At 43.8% G+C, this 20,679-nt stretch overlaps 1 protein-coding gene across 1 annotated transcript in view; it reads right to left on the reverse strand.

The window, feature by feature from the left end:
* Positions 1–20,679, reverse strand: part of CIT (citron rho-interacting serine/threonine kinase) — a 3,433,971-nt gene that overhangs the window by 614,160 nt on the left and 2,799,132 nt on the right. Inside the window, exon 40 of the mRNA XM_044069760.1 lies at positions 9,932–10,024. Within this exon, the coding sequence (XP_043925695.1) occupies positions 9,932–10,024 (93 nt within the window). The remainder of the gene's footprint in view (positions 1–9,931; positions 10,025–20,679) is intronic.

Consider the following 20,679-nt stretch of genomic DNA (forward strand, 5'->3'; position numbering starts at 1 on the left):
ACCCAGGAGGTGGAAGGTTGAGACCCAAAGGCCTTCAGGAGCACCGACTCATCCTCAGTAGGACTAACGGACTGCCAGTCACCCCTCTGCTTTAGGACTTCCAGGATATCAGTAAAGGAGATATCCTCCGAGGGGGACCATGGGGATCCTTCCGATTCCTCTAAGTCCGTGTCTGATGTCAAAGACTCCTGCGGGAATCTAAATGCCTCCTATTACAAAGTCTCTTCCTGGGAACCTCATCAGTGGGGGCTTCTGGTGAGGTCTCAGTAGAGCAAGGGTCACTCAATGGGGTTACCTGAGGCTCCGGGTCTCGACGCTTCACAGGGACCTGCGATGTAAAGGCAGAAAGCGACACCTTAGGGGAGGAGGACGGACCCGACGACGTGTGTGTCTTAGATGACATAACCCTACTCATAGCATAGAAGGCACCACTGCTCCGACCCAAGGAAGCCGCCAGTTCTGAAGAAGACGGCAACTTCCCCGACGCCGAGACAGTGGACTCCGAACCAAAGGATGGAGCCACACTCATCCACGCTGAAGCCCCGAGGGGAAGGGTCGGAATCGACGCATCGGTTTGACCCCCCGCCCCAGAACCGACAAGAGAGTGTCAGCTCCCAGACTCTTCCAACGGAACAGAAGAAGTCAGGGTTGACGGAGCCGAGGGCACTGGAACAAGCCTCGGCTCTGAAAGCTCCACAATCATCAGATCCTCCTCTCTCGGCTCCGAAAGCCCTACTTGGCTCCGAGGAGGAGTAGTCACAGCAGGTGGAATGGTCGTAGGCCCTGAGGCCTGTTGGGTCGAAGCCGATAACAATTTAGCAAGTGCCAGGTTCTTGAGGAGCCTCTGCACCACCCAGTCCACATCCACATTAGATAGAGTCCTCAAAGAACGAGTCGAAGGAACCGAAGATGCCACTGACTGAAGGATAGGAGACCCCATGGTTTCGGGAACTGGCTCAGAAACACTTGCTCTGTGCACGGCTCCAAAGACTGTGGAGCCAGCGATCGCACCTTAACAGTAGGGCTTGGAGACGATGACTTGGGCTCCGAAGACACCTTAGAAGACTTCGACCCCTTTGATGACTTTGAGGTCTGGTCAGCCTTGTCCAATGACTCTTGAAAATCTGGCTTCAATAAGCCTCTATCTACCAGCTTCCTTCGTCTCTCCAGTAAAACCCTAATAATCTGGCTTCAATAAGCCTCTATCTACCAGCTTCCTTTGTCGCTCCAGTAAAACCCTAATACTAAAGGAATGGCAGATAGAGCAATCCTCCTGGAGGTGAACAGGCCCCAAACAATAAACACAATTCCCATGGGCATCCGTAATGGACATCTTCTGCCTGCATTTACACTTCTTGAAGCCAGATTTCTGCTTTTCTTTATGGTCAGACATCATAATCAACTGTAACATCACTGAAGAAAGATTACTGCACGTCTAAATTCCAAAACAGTCTAAGTTGCCAGATCCCTGAACAACTTAATCCAATAAGAGTATAGATATATAAAATTTTCTAACTAAGCACACTGTCTTAATGTAAACAGTCACGCTAAACTAAGACACCAACACTCTAACAACACTAAATTGACACTTTTAAGTGGTATATAAACAACAATGACGCTATCCACTACACTAACGCTCTAATAGCACTAAAGCACACTATTAAGTATATAAAGGGATAGGGAATAACTAAGGAAAAGGCCAAAGGCCTAAGAGCAACTGTTCTGAAAATGACGAACTCGTCAAACTCTAAGAATTTAAGGCTAAGCAGCTCAAAGAAACAGTACAAATTTAAGTTTTTTTTTTATATAATAATAACTATCAGCAAAAAATATGCTCAAAAGGGAAGATAAATATAAATAACTGGCCCAAGCTCTCCAGACGACCTCTGATCTGTTGCAGCAGCAAACTAGATCTGAGGTAGGACAGAGAGCAATCATGGGATAGGGACCTGGCCTCGAGCTACTCGGAGATCTTTAGCTATTAAAGGGTTCAATTCCGAATCCATGTGTAAGAATAAATGTCGAGATTGAACAACTTCACATCTTTTGGTTTATTGCAAATAAAATCACAGCTGTCTGTGAACATCAAGTAAATGTAATTTGTATTCCCCTTTGTTCTGGTAATTCTGGAAGAAGACTGGCAAATTAATCACCTGGTTAATATTAGCTTCAGAGGCCACCTTTGATAAGAAAGAAGAGTTAGTAAGAAGAGTCATTCTGTCCAAATGGAAGAGCAGATAAGGGGGCTTGATAGATAATGCCTGCAGCTCAGTGACCCTCTGGGCCGAGGTAATAGCCACCAAGAAGGCCAACTTCCATGATAAGAACTGTAAATCGACAGTGGAAGCTGGTTTGAATGGCGGATAAACCAGGGCATGTAAAACTAGAGTAAGATCCCAAAGAGGCAAGAGGTCCTTGATAGGGGGCCGAAGAACAACCCCCCCCCTACAAAAAGGCCTTGCAAAGCTTTGAAGATGACAAGAAAGCAGAATTCTCCCCCACATGGAAATCTGAAATTGCTTCCAACTGAACTGTTGGACGGTGCAGTGGTAGCGTTATTGCCTCACAGCAACAATTTCTCCGGTTCGATTTTCGGCTGGGGTGCCTTCTGTGCAGAGTCGGTATGTCCTCCCTGCATTCGTGTGGGTTTCCTCCGGGTGCTCTGGTTTCTTCCCACGTTCAAAGACATGCATCTAGAGCGGTTCTCCCCGGGCCTCCGCTGAAAATTGGCTTTGTTTCAAGTGGGACTTTCCCGGTAAACAAATGTTAAATAAAATAAAAAATAAATAAAACTTTAACTGTAGAAAAAACTAGCGTCATTGTGAAAAATATGAGCTAGAAAATCCAAAATGCCAGGGACAGGAGCTGTAAACAGATCCAGATTGTGCTGAGAAGCCCAGACAGAGAAACATTTCCACTTATTGGAATAGATCTTCCTGATAGAAGCCTTATGGGCCTCAACCAAGATCTTTTTGACAGGAGAAGAGAGCCCGGAAGTCCTGGCCATCAGAGAAACTGGAGCAGCCAAGCGGTTAGCTTCAGGTTGACTAAGTCCAGGTGAGGAACCCCTGATGGGTGCGTGAGAAGATCCAGAACCTGATCCAGAGTCCAGGGTGGGCATACTAGATGAGACCAAAGACAGGAGAACCAAACCTGGCGAGGCCAGAAGGGGGTAATGAGGATGACTTGCTTTTCAACCATTGTGCTTTCTGAATAAACTTGGGGATCAGAGGAAGAGGAGGATAAGCATAAAGTAGACCCGAGGGCCAAGCATGAATCAGCACATCTCTGGGCGACTCCCCTGGAGGGGGGGTTCAGAGTGAAAAACTTGCTGCACTTCGGTTTGGAAGGAGAGGTGAAAAGATCACAGTAAGGTTGACCCCATTTTTGAAAGATCATGTCTGCTACTAAAGGATTCAGAGACCACTTGTAAGGCATCAGAATGGTTCTGCTGAGCCTGTCCACTAGGATGCTGGACTTTCCCGGAATGTGCATTGCCACCAGAAACTGGTTGGAAGAGATCGCCCACTCTCACAATCTCATGGCCTCGTGGCAAAGGGGATAATATCTGGTACCCCCCCTAATTTGTTGATGTACCAGACTACTGACATGTTGTCCATCTGGATGGCAATAGCCCCAGTAGGAAGAAATGCCTGAAGGGCATGCAATGCCAAAAGCACCACCCTCATCTCCAGGACATTAATATGCAGATTGGTCTCAAGGAGGACCACGTACCTTATACCGACCATCCCATGCAATGCCCCCCACACCACAGCAGGGAGGTGTCCATGTTCACTGTGACTGAGGTGGAAGGAAGAACAAATGGGCGGCCCTGAAGAAGGTCCAGGAACTGAAGCCACCACCGAAGAGAGTCATGACAAACATGGGATAGTCTTACCGGATATGATAAAGGAAGTTCGAGAAAGGACCACTGTACTGCCAAGGTCCACTGGAGAATCCTCATGTGAAGGTGTGTGGTTGGTAGAAGGGTGATCATGGCCACCATGGACCCCAACACCCAAAGAACCATACCTGCTGGGGGAAGATGGGTCTATTCGACTTCACATGTTGTTAGAGTGACAATAACCTGTCTGGAGGCAGAAACACCCTGCCCTGTATCGTATCCGACTGGGCACCTATAAAGTCCAACACCTGAAAAGGTTCCAAGTTTGACTTGGCTAGATTGATAGTAATGCCCAGGGAAGGGGCTAGAGGAAGGAGGTAATCCCTGGCTTGAATCAGTCGATGCCTGGAGGGAGCGGAAAGGAGCCAATCATCCAGGTAAGGGAAAACCTGAAACTCCTGTAGCTGCAGGTGAGCCGCCCCTACAGCCATCACTTTGGTAACCACCTGGGTGGGGGGGGGGGGGAGTGGTGAGTCCAAAGGGCGGCACTCTGAACTGAAAATTATTGTCTCCGAGCCAGAAGCAAAGGAACCATCTGGAGCTTCTGTTCATTTTCACATGATAGTATGCATCCTTAAGGTCCACTGAGCGCATCCAGTCATTCGTCTGCAGAAAGGGCAGAATGGACTGTAGGGTGACCACCCGAAATTTCATCTTGGCAATGGACAGGTTCAAAGTAGTAAGATCCAGAATGGGTCTTAAGTCCCCCATTTACTTTGGCACCAAAAAGAACCAGGAATAAATGCATGATCCAGACTGGTCTGGGGGGGATGGACTGGATGACTCATTTTTCGAGCATCCTGGCGATTTCTATGGCTACCGTCTCCCGTTGACCAAGTGGAACATCCAGGAGGTTTCTCTTCGAAGAGGGAGGATGAAGGAATGGGATGGAATAACCTCTGGATATGATTTGAAGCACACAATGATCATTCGTGATGGACTTTCAGGCTGTAGGATGCAGGGAGAGACACCCCCTGACTGCCTCCAGAGTAGAGCAGTCTGGCAGTCCTTCAGGATTGCTGAAAGGGTCTGTCCAAGAACGAATCTGGAGACCCTTGGTTCACTGGATCCCATCTGTCACATGGATGCCATCTGTCATCTCGCCCTCTGCTCCTGGGAATAGACCGACCCCGAGTGTCGTGGGGAAAGCCATGAGACTTCCAAAACCACAATTTCTTCACCCTATGCTGATTCCTAAAAAAGGAATGTTGTGGAGTAGAAAAGTGGATCCTGATGGCAGACAAGGTCTTCCCATCTTTCTCGCTCTGGCTAAAAGTGTTACGAACAGTTTTGCCAAAGAAAGTTGACCCGTCAAAGGGGGCGTTTGTGAATGATGCCTTAAAGGGTTCCGAAAAGGCACAAAGCCGGAGCCAGGCATGCCGCCTAATGGCAACACACCCTAGAAGCACCTTCAATCACTTGAGAAAGGAGCCTCATGGATGTGTTTGAAATGGCGGTTAGGGTGGCCAGACACGAAAAGAAAACCTTCTCCTCTGCTGATATGGACCTTGGGGCAGACTCCGAGACTTCCTTAATTAGGTCACTCGGCAGCCTGGTGACATGGAACAAACAGTTCAGCGCATGCAGCGCAAAGGTGGCTGAAGCATATACCCGCTTCCCAAAATGGTTCAACGCCCTAGACTCCCTGTCTGGAGGATGGACCGAGGAGCTCTTCTGGGCCAGCTCCTTCTAGGTGGTCACTGCAACCACCATGGCATTTGACTGGGAAACCCTTGGACTAATGCAGTCTGTCCGAAGGAGCACTAAGAACCTTGTCCAAGTGCTTAGTAATGGGCTCAACCATGTCCGGTTCCTTCCATGCCCTACTATAGATAAGATCCATCAAAGGATCCGCAGGGGGGACAGCCAAGATGTAGAAGGCCCTGTGCCAAACGCCTCCAGGAATACAGACTCATCTGGGTTGGGTATGAGGGAAGACCACCCAACTCTCTGATGCAGAATCTCCATGATGTCTGCAAAAAAGACCTCAAGGGGTGATTGGTGGGAACCCTCTCCCTCATCCAAATCTGCATCTTCCATGAGAGATTCCGGTGGGGAATCTAAGTGCCTCCTCTTGCACGTATGCCTCTGAGGCACCTCTTCGGGGGGGAAGTTGTGGGGGAGACTCGGTAGCTTCGGGATATTCCTGAAGAGGAATGTTTGGCAACAGGCTGTCCCTGAGGGGGCAGGACGGATGACTCCAGCCCAGAAATAGAAGGAGCCAGGGTGGACTCAGAGGAAGAAAGTGTCAAGGCACTCCAAGGAGCTGAGAGAACCCTCTCCACCACCTCAAAAGCCGAGGGCGAGTTGACCCCAGAAGGCAGTGCAGCCACAGCCAAACTGTTGGCTCAGAGCCTACCAGACCATCACCCCTGGCACTGAAGGGGTAGTCGGAACAGAGATTCCCAGTGCCGAAGCCCCAAAGGGAAGGGATAGCTACAAAAGCCTTGCAGTCGATGCCAACCCCTCAGGGCAGACGCTGAAGCTACAGCTCCGAGAATCAGTCTGCTCTGAAGACACTGGAGCCGAACCACTCAAGCTGTTAGCATCGTGGTACAAGGGACTATCTCAGCACCGACACCACAGCACTAGGAGACCTCAGTTGGATCGGAGGAGGAGATAAAGGGAGAAAACCAGACTATGTGCTCATGGCTCCAGAGGGGGACAGAGCAGGCAAGACCCCACGCTGAATTTGGGCCCGAAGAAACTTCATCATCATCCTGTCCACCTAGGCTTCAGACAGGTTCAGAATGGACTGGACAGAGGAAGCTACCAAACCTGGCCTGGAATGGTGCCGAGAGGAGGCAGAGGCAGAAGAACTAGCTCGGGAACTCTCTGACAAGAAACGGGGCAACCAGAGTAACGGAGACCCCTGGAACAGTCCGGGGCTAGACTTGGTGGGAGGTTCGGCAGAGGAAGACCAGTCAGACCACCTCTTTTTCTGCCGATTTTGCCCCTTACGCCTGACCCAAACTCCTTCCCCAGGTTTCTTGGCGAGAGTTTGAGTCCCAGAAGCAGGGGGTAATAAAAGTAAAGCCTCCGTGTAGGGAGCTAACAGGCCCTTAAAGATAAGCTTGTTCTTCCTCCTGTTGATAAGCATTCAGGGGGTCAAGCTCACACAAACTGAACAGGAGGAATCAATCTGGGGAACCCCCAAACACACCACGCACAGAGTGTGGGCATCAAAGGGAGAAATCTTGTGCCCACAATCTGTACACTTCTTGAATCCCGGCTTGAGTGTCAGCCATGGGGACAACACACACACAGACACACACAGACACACAGACACACACACACACACACTCCACACAAGAGAACAATGGTAGTTAGAGGGAGAAAGAAAGGATTGAAAGTATTTTTTTTTAATACCGAAAACAGGCCAATGCAGGAATAGAAGGGTAGGAAGACAGGTAGAGAGAGAGAGAAAAAAAACCTACAAGAAAAACTTCTTTAGTGATAATAAAACCCTGGAGGAGCTCAGACAAACGGTGACCTGTGCTGTTCAAAACGAGCAGTAAACGAGATCTGGGGGAAGGAGGGAGAGTAGGGCATTATGGGTAGGGGACGAGCTTGGATTTCGGCTCCGATTCTGGAGTATACAGCCAAGTCGGATCAGAGTCCCCTAGGTTGAAGACCAAATGAAAAACAACAACTTCAGATCCTAATGTTATGTGTCATCCTGCTGCAAAAAAGGCGGGTCATCCTTCTGAACTGTAAACACATGAGGTTCAGTAGCACTTCAGGTTCCAGGAGGCCATGTGGGATGGTGCAGGATGACCTATTTTCTGTCAATTATTCTGCCTCTTATGTGAATAGATGGCATAATTCAGTGAAGAATTACACCGTGGCATAGGCTATGAACTAGAGGTAACCCCTTCATCCACAGTTGTGGCATAGCAAGCATGAACAAAAAGCAGTAAAACATCAAAGCTTTCAGGCTAATGCCCTTCTTCAGCATGTACGTTTTGTGATTTTACTGCTTTTGAATAAACTACTTTAGATCTAATCAGCATTTCCATCAGCTGGATTTTTATGTTCTTGATTTTGGATTTCCTACTTCTCCACTAGTGTTTTACCTCAGTGTTGGTCCTGGTTGTTGCAGTTTTGCATAACAAACATGGACAGATTGGGTGAGGGGAATGAATTGGTCTGTCTGTAACTAAGCCAGAGATCAGCTGTGGCTAAGTGACAAGAAATATCATGGAGAACACAGGTAGGACCTCCTGGGGCTACTGCACTGGTAGGCCCAAATACTTAAGCAACCTGCAGTGGGGGCTTGATCACAGATGAAACTTGTAAGGCCCATGACTTAAGAGACCTAAGTGAGCAAGACATCAAATGAGTAGCCCTCCAAGGAAGAGAATGCTCACTTAATTAGAAGTGGAATACTGAGAAAAAAATCTCCACTGCCCTTTCCACCTTAGTAGCTTTCAAACAGACTTCACAGAGAGACTGTTCCTCCGAGGAATCCAGACTGTTCCTCCGAGGAATCCAGCACAGACAAGACTTTTGCCTGGACTACCAACTTCCTATGGGAAATGTGCCCTGTTAAGTCCTTTAGTAACAACGACATGGATTAGGAGAGATTTTCAATGATCTGGCAAAGAGAACTTCAACAGAGACACTGCTGATGGTTTTGTTAGTGACAAGCACTCACTTCAGTGTCAGCAGTCCATAACACCTGTTAAAGGTGCAGGCAGGTAGTTCAAACATTAGGCAACAAAGCTACACAGCAGTCTGGTAGTACCTGAACAGGAGAGAGCTGTACTGTCCCCATCATCTAAAAGTCTGGGGCAGGAGAGCCAAGAACTGAGGTCTAAGTAAAAAGAGACTGGATCTCTGCATCACTGAGGAATGTGCTGACTGTTGAACTTTCAGTGCTTAGCCAAATAAAACCCAACACAGATGGATTGGCACTCTTTCAAACAGAAAAGATGGCACTTCTTTTTGCCCTGGTTAAGAGATGCTGTTGAGAGCATTTTCTTTCTTTACCAAGGAAGCTTTCAGGACACCCTAACAACAAATAATAAAAGTCTTACTAAGCTACTAAAACAGGAATCTGGTTTGAGATAAAGGTCCACATAATACACACAGACAAAGTGCCCGTGTTGCAAAGTCATTTTCTAACCACTACCATATTTCTTAAATAAACCTGTATCTGTAATGATACTTACATAAATAAAATGCTGTTGAAAAAACAAAACAAAGCAATATGAGCAAAATTAAGTCCACTGGGGTCTATATTACTTCCACGAAAGACGTATTCCTTAAATATGTCTTCATCGAACACCAGCTGCTGAAATTCACTTCAGTGAACTGCAGAATTTTCCCCACAGTTCGCAAATACTGGGCCATCACCTCAATGTGGCCCTTTTTTCCACTGCAGTGCGATCTCGGAGTTGGTGTATGTATATGTGTGTGTGTGTATATATATATTTATTTGGGGGGGGCACAGACCCCCACATTGTGGGGTGTGTGTGCCGAAGCCTCCCACTTGGGTGGATGTGATTTAGTCCATTGCGTGTTCCGGACGGTTGGTGAGTGTTTGTGAACAGTGGGAAAAATTCCACAGTTCACTGAAGTGAATTTGGTGGCTGGTGTTAGATGAAAGCATATTCGAAGAGTACGTCTTTCGCGGAACTAATACTGACCCATCCACTGAACATTAGGAGTGGCTGGGAAGAACCAAGGGGAGGTTCAGAAGGGTTTTACAAGTAGGACATTATCAAGCTTTGATAGGTTGGCATCTGGGTTTGGGGGGTAGTTTGAGATATTTCTACCAGCTGAAAGATGTTCATACTGAATATTAAGGACCAGATAGCACTGAAGATCATGTAGGTTTACTGCCATGAGATGGACAGCAAAACAAGTATCGATCTTAAAATGCAGACCTGCTGTACAAGCTTTAAAGTAACATCCTGAACTAGAACACCTACAGAGTGAACCTCAATAACTGAACAATTTTGACAGCAAACCTTTAAGTATAAAACAGAAATGAAATCAAAATCCTGTACAGAAGCTACTCACCTTTCTTATGCAGTACTTGTTAAGACCCTCATTGTAGCGTAGAACTACTACTTTATTTGGCATTGCTGCACAGATTCCAGGGCTGTTGTCAATCTGTGGAATAAGTACATAGCAATTACATCTCTGACAAGAACAAGGCACACACATAAATTATGGCAACATTATCCAAATAAAGAAGGCCTACTAAACTTTCACACAATATGGCCATAGCCAAGGACATGCACCAACATTTATAGCACAGTTATACACAGACCGAAAAGCACCAGAAGTGAATTAATTAATACAAATAACTTCTGCTACTAAAAAAATAATAAAAAAAAAATAAAAATAAAACGAATGAACAAACCCCACGCTTGTATGATTAGCTTTCATTCCTTTATTGTATTGGAACATCATCAGACTAAAGAATAGGGAAAGGCATTCAAAATATAACTCTACAATAATGTAACATGAATAATAAGGTGTCAACCACCAATGACTGTCACTGTTTAGTAAAACAAAACTTAGTATGCAGAACTCCTTATTAACACAAGCCAATAAAATCACACTGGACAGAATATATTAACTATTAAGTGCTGGAACAAACTGTATAACAGTCCTGTCAATGAAAGTGTATGAGAATATATTGGAATGTATTAAAAGAACCATCACTGAAGCCATTTAAGAGCACATTTCAAATTCAGGGTGTCATTCAGACCTGGAAAAAATTCAGCTCTCATAGGTTGGTAATAGGCTATCTGCCCTAGTGCCTATAAAAGCCTAGCCAAACAATTCCCCGGATATTTCTTCCCACAATATTTACTTCCCTGGGCCGCTGTCTAGCAGGGCGACTGACGTGATCCCCGGGGTGAATTTCCTATCTCCCATCCAACCGTCAAGGTTCCTTTTGAAGAGGGCCAAGGAGGTGCTCTGCTTGACATGTACAGGCAGTCTATTCCAGAGTATGGGGAGTCTCTGGGTCAGGAACCTGTCCCTCCGGCATGTTTTGTTCATTGTGATGACAAGGTTTGGATCCCTGGAGCGTGTTGCTCTGAGGGATTGGGATTTCTTTAAATGGAACATGTCCAACAGCTCAGGGTTTGACATGGCCTTGTATGTTAAGCAGAGATCGCCTCTGAGTAGACGATACACCACAGAGTATAACTGGAGCTTTTTTAGACGGTCAGCATAGGGCACCTGCTTTAGGCCTGTGATTCTTTTAGTGAGGTATATCTGTGGCCTTTCCAGCTGTTGCAGATGTTTTGTGAGGTACATACCAAACAGGGCATTGTACTCTATAATGGGTTTAATGAGGGATGAGTACAGTGGGACAATGACCTCTTTTTTTCAGGATGAAAAGCCCTTAGTGATGAGGTGTGCCACATAGAAGGATTTCCTGAATGTTGTGGCGATGTGGTTATCAAAGGCGAGACCCACTGTCCACCTGTGTCCCTGAGTCTCTCATCACACTTTCCGTGTTTAGTGTACTGCCACCTATGTGGTAATTCATGGGTACTTGTTTTTCCCAAATGGGATAACTATACATTTCTTGGCATTAAGCTTGAGCCCATGGCTCTGGCACCAAGCATCTGTTTCTGTAAGGCCCTTTTGTAGAATATCCACATCATTTTGGGGATTAAATAATGGCTTCCAGTTTGCAGTCAACTGCGAACTTTGTTAGCCAGAGTCCTTTAGTGTTGGCCTGTACTTCAGAGAAGTAGATGCCAAACAAGAGCGGTCCCAGGAATGAACCCTGAGGTACTCCACTTGTCACTTGTCTGGAGCTGGATTTGGAGTCGGCTACTTTTACAGTCTAGATTCTGTGAGTAAGCCAGTTGGCAACACATCGAGTCATGTAGGGATTTATGCCCAGCTTAGTAAGTTTATCTATAATTCCAGAGTGGGGGATGGTGTCGAAGGCCTTGACGAGGTCCAGATAGGCTGTGTGGACTGCCTTGCCCTCCTCCACAGCTCTGGAGACTGATTTGAAGAAGTCAATCAGGTTCAGGAGACAAGATCGGCCCTTCACGAACCCAAACTGGGTGGGGTCCTGTGTTTGAAGATTGCCAATGTCTGTTTATAAGTTCAATGATAATTTGTTCCATGCCCTTGCAGATCAGGCTCGTCAGGCTAATGAGATGGTAGTTCCCGGGATCCAAGGTGGATCCCCCCTTGTGGAGTGGGATAACTGTAGCTGTGCGCCACTCAGTGGGCATGAAGCCTGAGGTGAGGCTATGATTAAACATGACACTTAGGTAAGGTGCCAGTTCATTTTGTAGTTCACGTAGTACACAGCCCGGGATGTCATCTGGTCCCATGGATGCTGCATTCTTAGCTTTGGAGAGTGCGGTTTCTACCTGTGTGGTCGTGATTACCAGAATTTGGCAATCTTTTGGTATTGAGATGGGCCCTTTAGGGTGGTGAGACAGGGGGTGAAGTTGGCACTAAATCTATCTGCCAGGATATTGGCAATATCCTTGGGATCAGTATATTTAATGCCATTCTGTTGTATTTCAGAGAAGATCTGAGCATTGCCATTTAGATTCCTGACATAACTATAGAATGCCTTGTGGGTGTCTTTGGATTCTTTGGCAATTTTATTTTCATAACTATCTTGGGAGGATTTTATGAGGGATCTCCGCTTCTTACTTGAGGTTAGTAAGGGAGTTTTTTGCATCCTGGGATTTTCCTCTCTTCTGCAACAGTTTCTTCCTTCTGTTGTATAGTTTGTCTATGGTAGGGGACCACCAGATTGGCTTCCTTTTTTGGAGGAGAGCGTCTTGGTTCTATTTGGGATGGCACGATTCATACACGAGTGGATGTGCTCGTACAGTGCCTTAGTGTAGGATTCAGCAGTCGAACTTTCAGCTCCCGTCTGCATGGGTGCCATGAAGTTTGTCACTTCTGACTTAAGTAGCATGAAGTTGGCTTTGGAGAAGTTTTTTACGGATGTTTCCCTACTGGGGGGGGGGGGGGGTGAGGTAGATGTCAAGAGTGATTTGCTTATGGTCAGAACTGACCAATGAGGGGGTGACCACTGGTGTGGAGCATCTATCTCCCATGTTGGTAATGACCAGGTCTAGGATACTGGAGCCCCTGGTGGGACAATTGCTTAGTTGATCCAGGCGTAACTGCCACTTCAGTTCTCTCACCTGCAATAACCCATCAGAATCTCTGAAAAATCATCAACTTACTCCAAAATAAAAAATAAAAATTTGTCAAAATGATGGCAATTTACACTATGCTTCCCCAAGGCATCAGTCATGTCCTTGTTTCTTATTGCACAGTCCTTCCAATTATACATTAATTTATTTAAATGTGTTGACCATGGTAGAGCACTGATCCACAAAAGGCTCTATGGTGCAGCCCAGGTATATTTAAAAAAAGTAGCATTTACAGTAGACAGAGCCAATAAATTCACACAAAGCATACATATGATGTTACTAGGTGTGACCAGATCACACAATCAGGTGGCATTATTTACACATTTAACATACATTATTTACAATGCATAATGATGGTGTAGTCAGACAGTGTATACATACTCTCTTATTAAATCACAATGTAAGAGTAAATATTCATGTGAAAACAGAGAACAGTTTATGATATATACAAGAAACATAACTGGTCTTATGCGAATACTGTTAGGTATGTATTTATAAGAAGGGTGATTAACGATGATCACAAATTAGCTAAGAAGGAAGTGAGAAAGGGAATGGGAGGCAGAAGGTGGAGGATTTTAAGATGTGGAGTCACTGGATGATACAAGTTCTGTCTGGGTTATTCAGTAAGACTGAGCTGAAGGTGCGTTGGACAGTCACCTTTAAGTTATGTAATCACTATTAAGATGACATACAGCTATTCTGATTAGATGTGGATTTAATTTTTTTCTCCAGAATTTTGGAAGAAAGGTTGTATCCCTGATGGGTTGTGGACTTGCTTTCTCAGAATTTGGGGCCTAGGAATAAAACTATTGACTGCACTTTTTTTCTAACCAGAGAAGGTGGTGCATAGAGAGAGAGAATGTAAAGAGTAAGACCTGAGGTTGTATTTTTTTCTCAAAGTGTGAATCTACCAGCAAGATACAAAAGTGTTTTGATTTAAAAACTTAAAAAGAGGGAGCCTTCAAGCATATTTGATGTTTTTTTTTTGGACTGAGATACAGATATTTTGGGAACCAAGCAATAATGTTCTGCCCTTGGTGCTAGGAAAATGAACTGGTATATTTTATTTGCTGTAGTCTGCAGATAGGTAATGCTCTTTTTAAGGCTGAAGCCATAGTGAGATGAGCATATTCTAGGTAAGCCAATATGATCCCTTTCCCTATGACTTGCTCCACCTGATCAGGATAGAACTTGGGAGATCTTCCATGTCCCCCAAAGACAGTCGGATGTATTTTAATTTTGGTATTATGAATGTGCAGTTGAAATTTAAGTTTTCGTCTAACCAGAGATTGAGATATCTAAAGAAGCTGGAAGTCAAGAATCATTAATTAGGAGAGAGCGTCACATGTGTCAAACATCCAGCTTGAGTTCACTAAAGGTAAATCACACCCCCTAAACTTAATGAACTTCTTTGAACAAGTCACCAATGCAATGGATGCAGGAAAATAAGTTCACACTGCTTACCTCTACCTGGAAAAAGCCTTTCTCACCATCCCACATTCAGACAAGCTAATCATATTAAATGTAAATTCCTACACAGCCTGCCGGAGAGCAGACTGTGCCATGGACAGAATTCAGTCTAATGTTGTCACTTGCCAACTGACTCCCAGCTTTTCCAAAATGGTCTAATGCATACAATAAATGGTGCTGGGACCATAGCCTTAAACTAAATGCCAAGAGTCCTTTGGCAAGCATGAGCATCCATGCATCTACCATATAGGACACCCCTTTGAAAACTGACAGTTTTGAGGAAGCTGAGCATTTTTGTTGACAATGAACAATTATTTGATCGCCATGTATCTACTGTGGTTAGGAAATCCTTTTATCCAGCCAGATAGATTACCAGAGGTATATCTTCTAGGTCAAGGGAAGTATTTATCCCTCTCTACTTCTCCCTTACCTGACCCATAATAGAATATAATGCCCCTTTTGGTATACACTGTCCAAACATATAACCTAAATCTACACCAACAAATAAACATGACTTACTGGAGGGGTAGATTCCTAACGTAATGTATTCTCTGCCTATGGAATAAGTTACCATTTCAGATCAAGTAAAGTATTACATAGTGACTTTAAGGCTAGTCTTGATGACTGGATGGGTACACACATTTTACACCAGGGTTGCCATGCTCAGTTTGGGAGATGAGCACCATTAAGTGTTTTTAAAGAGGGGCAAGAGCTTTTACATTTGTCTACTTAAAGACTAGGTATTTTATGGTTTTGTGAGAGCTTGCCTAGCATTATTCTATGTTCTAAAGGGCATGTCTTCTATGTGCTACATAGACCCCCAAGAACTTGCTTCTCTGCTTCTTACAGACTTTTGTGGGGGGACCTTTACCTTGCCTACAAAGCCCTGAACAGTCCAACCCTATATGACCTCCTACACATCTACAAAACAAACACCTGCTTGAAGGGACTAAATTTCCATTACGTCATAAAGAAGACCTGTTGTTGGTGAGAAAGAGCTCTCTCTCAAATAATCCCTCTTTTATGGAATAGGCTTCCCTTAAAAGTAAAACAAAGTAGTCTACTGACCATCTTCAAATGCAAACTGGATGAATGGATAGGAAAAGTACAGCTGTGTAATTAAAATTACCATAAAAGTAGCTGTTTGAATAAATCACTGTTGCAATAACTTAAGCTATATGGGGTATATCATTCCAAGTATTTGACGACCAGCTAATATCCAAAGATTTAGGGGATCTTCCATCCACCCTAACTGCTGAAGGGCTCTAGGAGAGCAGTATAAAATCACCGGTTAGGGTGCCAAACTTTCAGAGCTTTCTTTCTTGCATTTGAGAAAAGGAAGCTAGAGCCCTGAATTTAAAGTAAATACTAAGACAAAAGGATAATAAAAATATCCACACCCTGTCAAAAAGACACGGGGGGGGGGGTGCTGAGAGAGGGTGTCCCTACTCCAACAGTGCCCTATCTGAACATTTACTGTTATGTTAAATTTACTTGCACAACTGTACCATGTTCATCATTAGATTACTCTTGCAGCGATTCCTAAGATATATGGGTAGATTACCAAATGTAGAAAGGTAGGACGAAGGAGCATTAGAGTCCATGAGCCACAGGAGAACAGACGTAGCAAAATATGTCCTGGACCTAGAAAAGGAATCTAATTCATAATGCTTTGCAAAAGTATGCACAAATGATCAACTTGCTACCTGTAGAATACTTTGGCTCTTTGGCTAGCGTCCCTTCTTTCCAAAAGGCCATATAAAAAGCCACAGCACTGGTAAAATGGGTTCCAGCTTTGCATGGAAGTGGCTTGTTATAGTGAGGGTAGCAAAAAAAAAATTGCATGGAAAAAAACATTTGGAAACTGTCCCTTCCTTCATAAGAAATAAACAGTTGATCTAAACTCCTGAATGTCTTAGTCCTGTCAAGATAGTATCTGACCTGCCTGGAGATTTGGAAAAAAGACAGGGAGATGAATAGTTTGACTCAAAGTAAATTTTGAAACCACTTCACACATAAAAGGAGGATTTGTTTACAAAGATATCCTAGCCTTATGGAAAATGAGATAAGCTTTACTTACCATAAGAGCTTGTAACTCAGACACTATTCTTGCAGAAATCAGACCAATGAACACCACTGTTTCCCAAGTTAAGAACTTCAAATCAACTTAATGAGCTGATTCAAATGGAAAAAGTGTCAAGTTTTTCTAGTATAAAACTGAGATCCCAAGGAGAAATTACCAGTTTTCTACGTATATAGATATGTAAAGCCTTCAAAAACTGTTTAACTTGTGGCTTGGTAGAAAGTATGATCTATGGACAGAAAAGGCGAGATGGCCAAAGGGTGAATCTTACAGAAGAATAAGGTAGGTCTGAGAATAGTAACTTGCACAAATATTTAAGACCCAGAGGCATCCAGGGCTTCTAACCAACTAGAAAATGTTTTCCACTTACCCATCTATGAATTTCTAATAACAAGTTTCTTAGCCTCCTTTAACACCTGCTGTACATCCACAGAAAACAGATGCCTAAAGAGTATTAAAATCCATCACCCAGACAGTCAAACTGAAGAAGTTGCAGATTAAGGAATATATCAAACAACCTCTGTCTTGTTTAAGTAAATCCATACTATGAGGAAGCCTGTGGTAATTGCTCTTGATCAATATGGACAGCACAGTGGTGCAGCGATAGCGTTGTCGCCTCACAGCAAGAGGTTCTCTGGTTTGATTCTCGGCTGGAGTGCCTTCTGTGCGGAGTCTTCATGTCCTCCCTGCATTCTTGTGCTTTTCCTCTGGGTGCTCTTGTTTCCTCCCACATTATAAAGACATGCATCTGGAACATTTCTCCCCAGGCCTCCACTAAAAATTGGCTTTGTTCCAAGTCGGACTCTCCCGGTTAACAAATGTTAAAAATTTGAGTACAAGAAAGAAAGTTGCCTAGGCCAAAAGGGAGCCACCACAATTACTTTTGGGGAACTCTTCTGAATCTATAGAACAACCCTGTTAATCAGTGGAAAGGCATATAGAAACATTCCTACCCATAGGAATGAAAAAGCATCTATCTTCCAGGCCTGACTGCAACAAAAACTGGAGTAGAATTTCTTTAACTGTCTATTGTGAATGGAGGCAAACAGATGTATTTGAAGAGTTCCCCATAGATGGATCAATTTTTGGAACACCCCCATATTTCAATTGCCATTCATAAGGATCTGTTCTGGTCCTGCTCAGCTTGTCTGCAACAATGTTTTATACTGATGGAATGTAGGAAGTCTGAAAGGAAAGATTGAGCTGAGTTGCTACATCCCAGACTATCACAGCTAGTCTGCAAAAGGGATACAATCTAGTACTCTCTCCCTGTTTATGTATCACATCCTTGTGGTATTGTCTGTGATTACTAGAATATGGCCTGGAATACAAACATGGCTTAGGGATTTTAAAGCGTTTATAACTGTTATAATTTATTTGATATTTATGAGTTTCAGTCCATCTTTTTTGTTCCACAGGCCCTTAACTTTTACCTCCTTTGAAACAGCCTCCCAACAAAGTCAGAGGCATTTGTGATTACAGACTGAGTGGGAACTGGAAAGGAGAAGGGTAGACCTGGTGCAAGTAATAACTAGTCCACCCATCAAAGTAACTTCCTTTTAACAACCACCAACACACTGTGATCTGAAAAGACAGAGGGTGTTGGGAGTTGAGTCACAGAGATTTGAGAAACTACTGAATTTTCCTCATGTAATGCCTGGTCACAGAAATTATGAGAATCACAGAAAATGTGAACCCTGGAATCCTGAGCTATTCTCTGGCTGAATTCAGAGAAGAGTTGGAGAATGCTAAAAACTGTTCCTTGTAAAGATCCATTTAGTCCTGCTGGAGAAAAGAGCCTATGATTTCCAGACAGAATCCCAGAAACACTATCCTATGATTAGAAATGAAAGAGGATTTCTGTAACTTTACTTGGAATCTGAGACGGAGAGGGACCTCCTTTACCCAGGCCAGAAATTCCAGATGTTTCAGAAAAAGACTATGCATCAATAAGACAGTCTGAATACAGTAAAATGTGAATGCCCTGCAACCTACAGTGGGCTATAACTGGAGCCAAACTCTTTTGTAAACAAGCTTGGAGCTATGAATAGCCCAAGGGGCAAGGCTGAGAAAAGAAAATGTACACCACTTACAGACAATCTTAAAAGACATCTGAAATCTTTTAGAATCAGAGTGTGTTGGTAGTCATCTTTTAGGTCTAAAGTTACCAAGAAACTGAGAAGTAAAATGAGGGGTAAGCATCATGAACTTTAGAACTTTGATGTGGAGATTCAGAAATGAAAGCCTAGAACTGGTATTCTCCAGTAACTGGTTTTATTTTTACACTAGAAAGATTATGCAATAAACTCCTTTCCCTGCTTGTTCTGAGGTAACTGGTTCTATGAGCCATGGAAATAACACATGATCCAAGACTGGAGAAAACAGGGCAGTCTTGTGTGGTGGATGAAGATAAATCCTCTGAAAATGAAAGAGGGGTTGGGCTCCCTTTGCTAATTGTACCTTCTCTCAATGATTTTTAAGACCCACTTGTCTGAGGTTATCAGAAGCCACCTGAAGTAAATGAAGATCTAGTCCTAGGGAAAGATTCATAGGGTTGCCAGGGTGGGAAGAGGGAAACAACTGAAGTGACATATAGCTAGTTTGCTTTTTGGACTGTCCTTGCTAATGTAAGGCTCTGCCATTCCTTTTTGAAATTCTGCTTGCCCGTATTTTACAGACACTGTTTATTTTGGTTCATGTAAAAGGATCCAGAATAAGAAAGAAAATTCTTGTTAAACTTTGGCAAGGAGAATTGTAAAATTTGAGTGTTCCCAATTTAATTTCATCTTTCATTAAATCTTTTAAGGACCTCAGAAGAGGAGTGTCCAAACAAAACATCACTATCCAAGGAAGCATTGAATATTTTAGTTTTAATCATCATCAGGAAAATGTTGAGCACGTAACCAAGAAAACCCTATTAATGTAGCTATTGCTCTGTACACAGCATCAGCAGAGCCATAAGCACACTTCAGAGTGTTAGGTTACCTGACAAACAGAAGCAAACTGAAGACTTCAGAGAAGCCTTAAGCTCTGAAGAGGAAAGGCTAACCGTTATCTTTTTCATATTTTCTAAAGAAGCAAGCATGATTCTAGACATATAAGCCTGACAATGTAGACTTCTGAAGGCTAAAGTAAAAGAAGGGTACATCTTTTACCCAAATCTTTTCAAAGTGTTTCATCCTTGTCAGAGGGAATAGTGTTAGCATTCACAATATATTTGGTCACAGGTGATTCTGCAACAAAATAACTACTTGATTCAATTTGGGATTAGAAAAAAAAGTTGTGAATCTGGAGAACTTTATATAATCTATTAGATTTTTAAGGGCCTGAGGCTGTCAGGTATACTGCAAACTGTCAAAAACACACCCTCCAAAGACAGTAAAACGGACGATCAGCTGCAAGGTGAAGAAATTCCAGCTGTAATAATTCGGAATACTTTTGCTGAGAAGCTGGAATTTTATTCTGTTCCCACTGAAACACTTCATTTCATCTACATCTTCAGGAAAAAAAGATAATTCAGAGGGGAAAATCTGAAAATGCATTTCCTCAGAATCTGTTTTTTTTCTCTTGTAACATGGGCACTGGAGAAAAATCAACCCAACCTAATTCATCATAAGACTGGGAATCCGAATCTGAAGGAGAAGAAAATCTTTTTCTTTTAGTATTTAGTAAGGATTCAGAATTAAAAGAATGAAAGGCTTGTAATAAGTCCTTTGCAAAATGCAGCCAGTCATCCCTGTCCATCCACTCTGGAATAGGAGAAGAAAATGCCAAACTTTCTTTCTCCGAAGGTTAGAAAAAGTTCAACTCAGGGATGGAACTTTTCCCTGGGAAACAAGCACTGAAGGTTGGCTTTGTGGTAGAATATCGCCTGCTCCCTCCCCCAAGTCCAACTGGAGTTGTTCTCCCTTCCCAGCCAGGACACCCCAAACAGCTGCAAAGGTCCTTAGTGGCTTCTCATGGAGGAATGCCAGTGGAATCGAGAGAAGAGTATGAGTGGATCAAGGTACCTGGTTTGGCTACAACAGAGTAACCCACTGGCATCTAAGGAC

The sequence above is a fragment of the Protopterus annectens genome, chromosome 4.part0 (genome assembly GCF_019279795.1).
Source record: "Protopterus annectens isolate FY-2018-M chromosome 4.part0, PAN1.0, whole genome shotgun sequence".
NCBI classification, from domain to species: Eukaryota; Metazoa; Chordata; order Ceratodontiformes; family Protopteridae; genus Protopterus; species Protopterus annectens.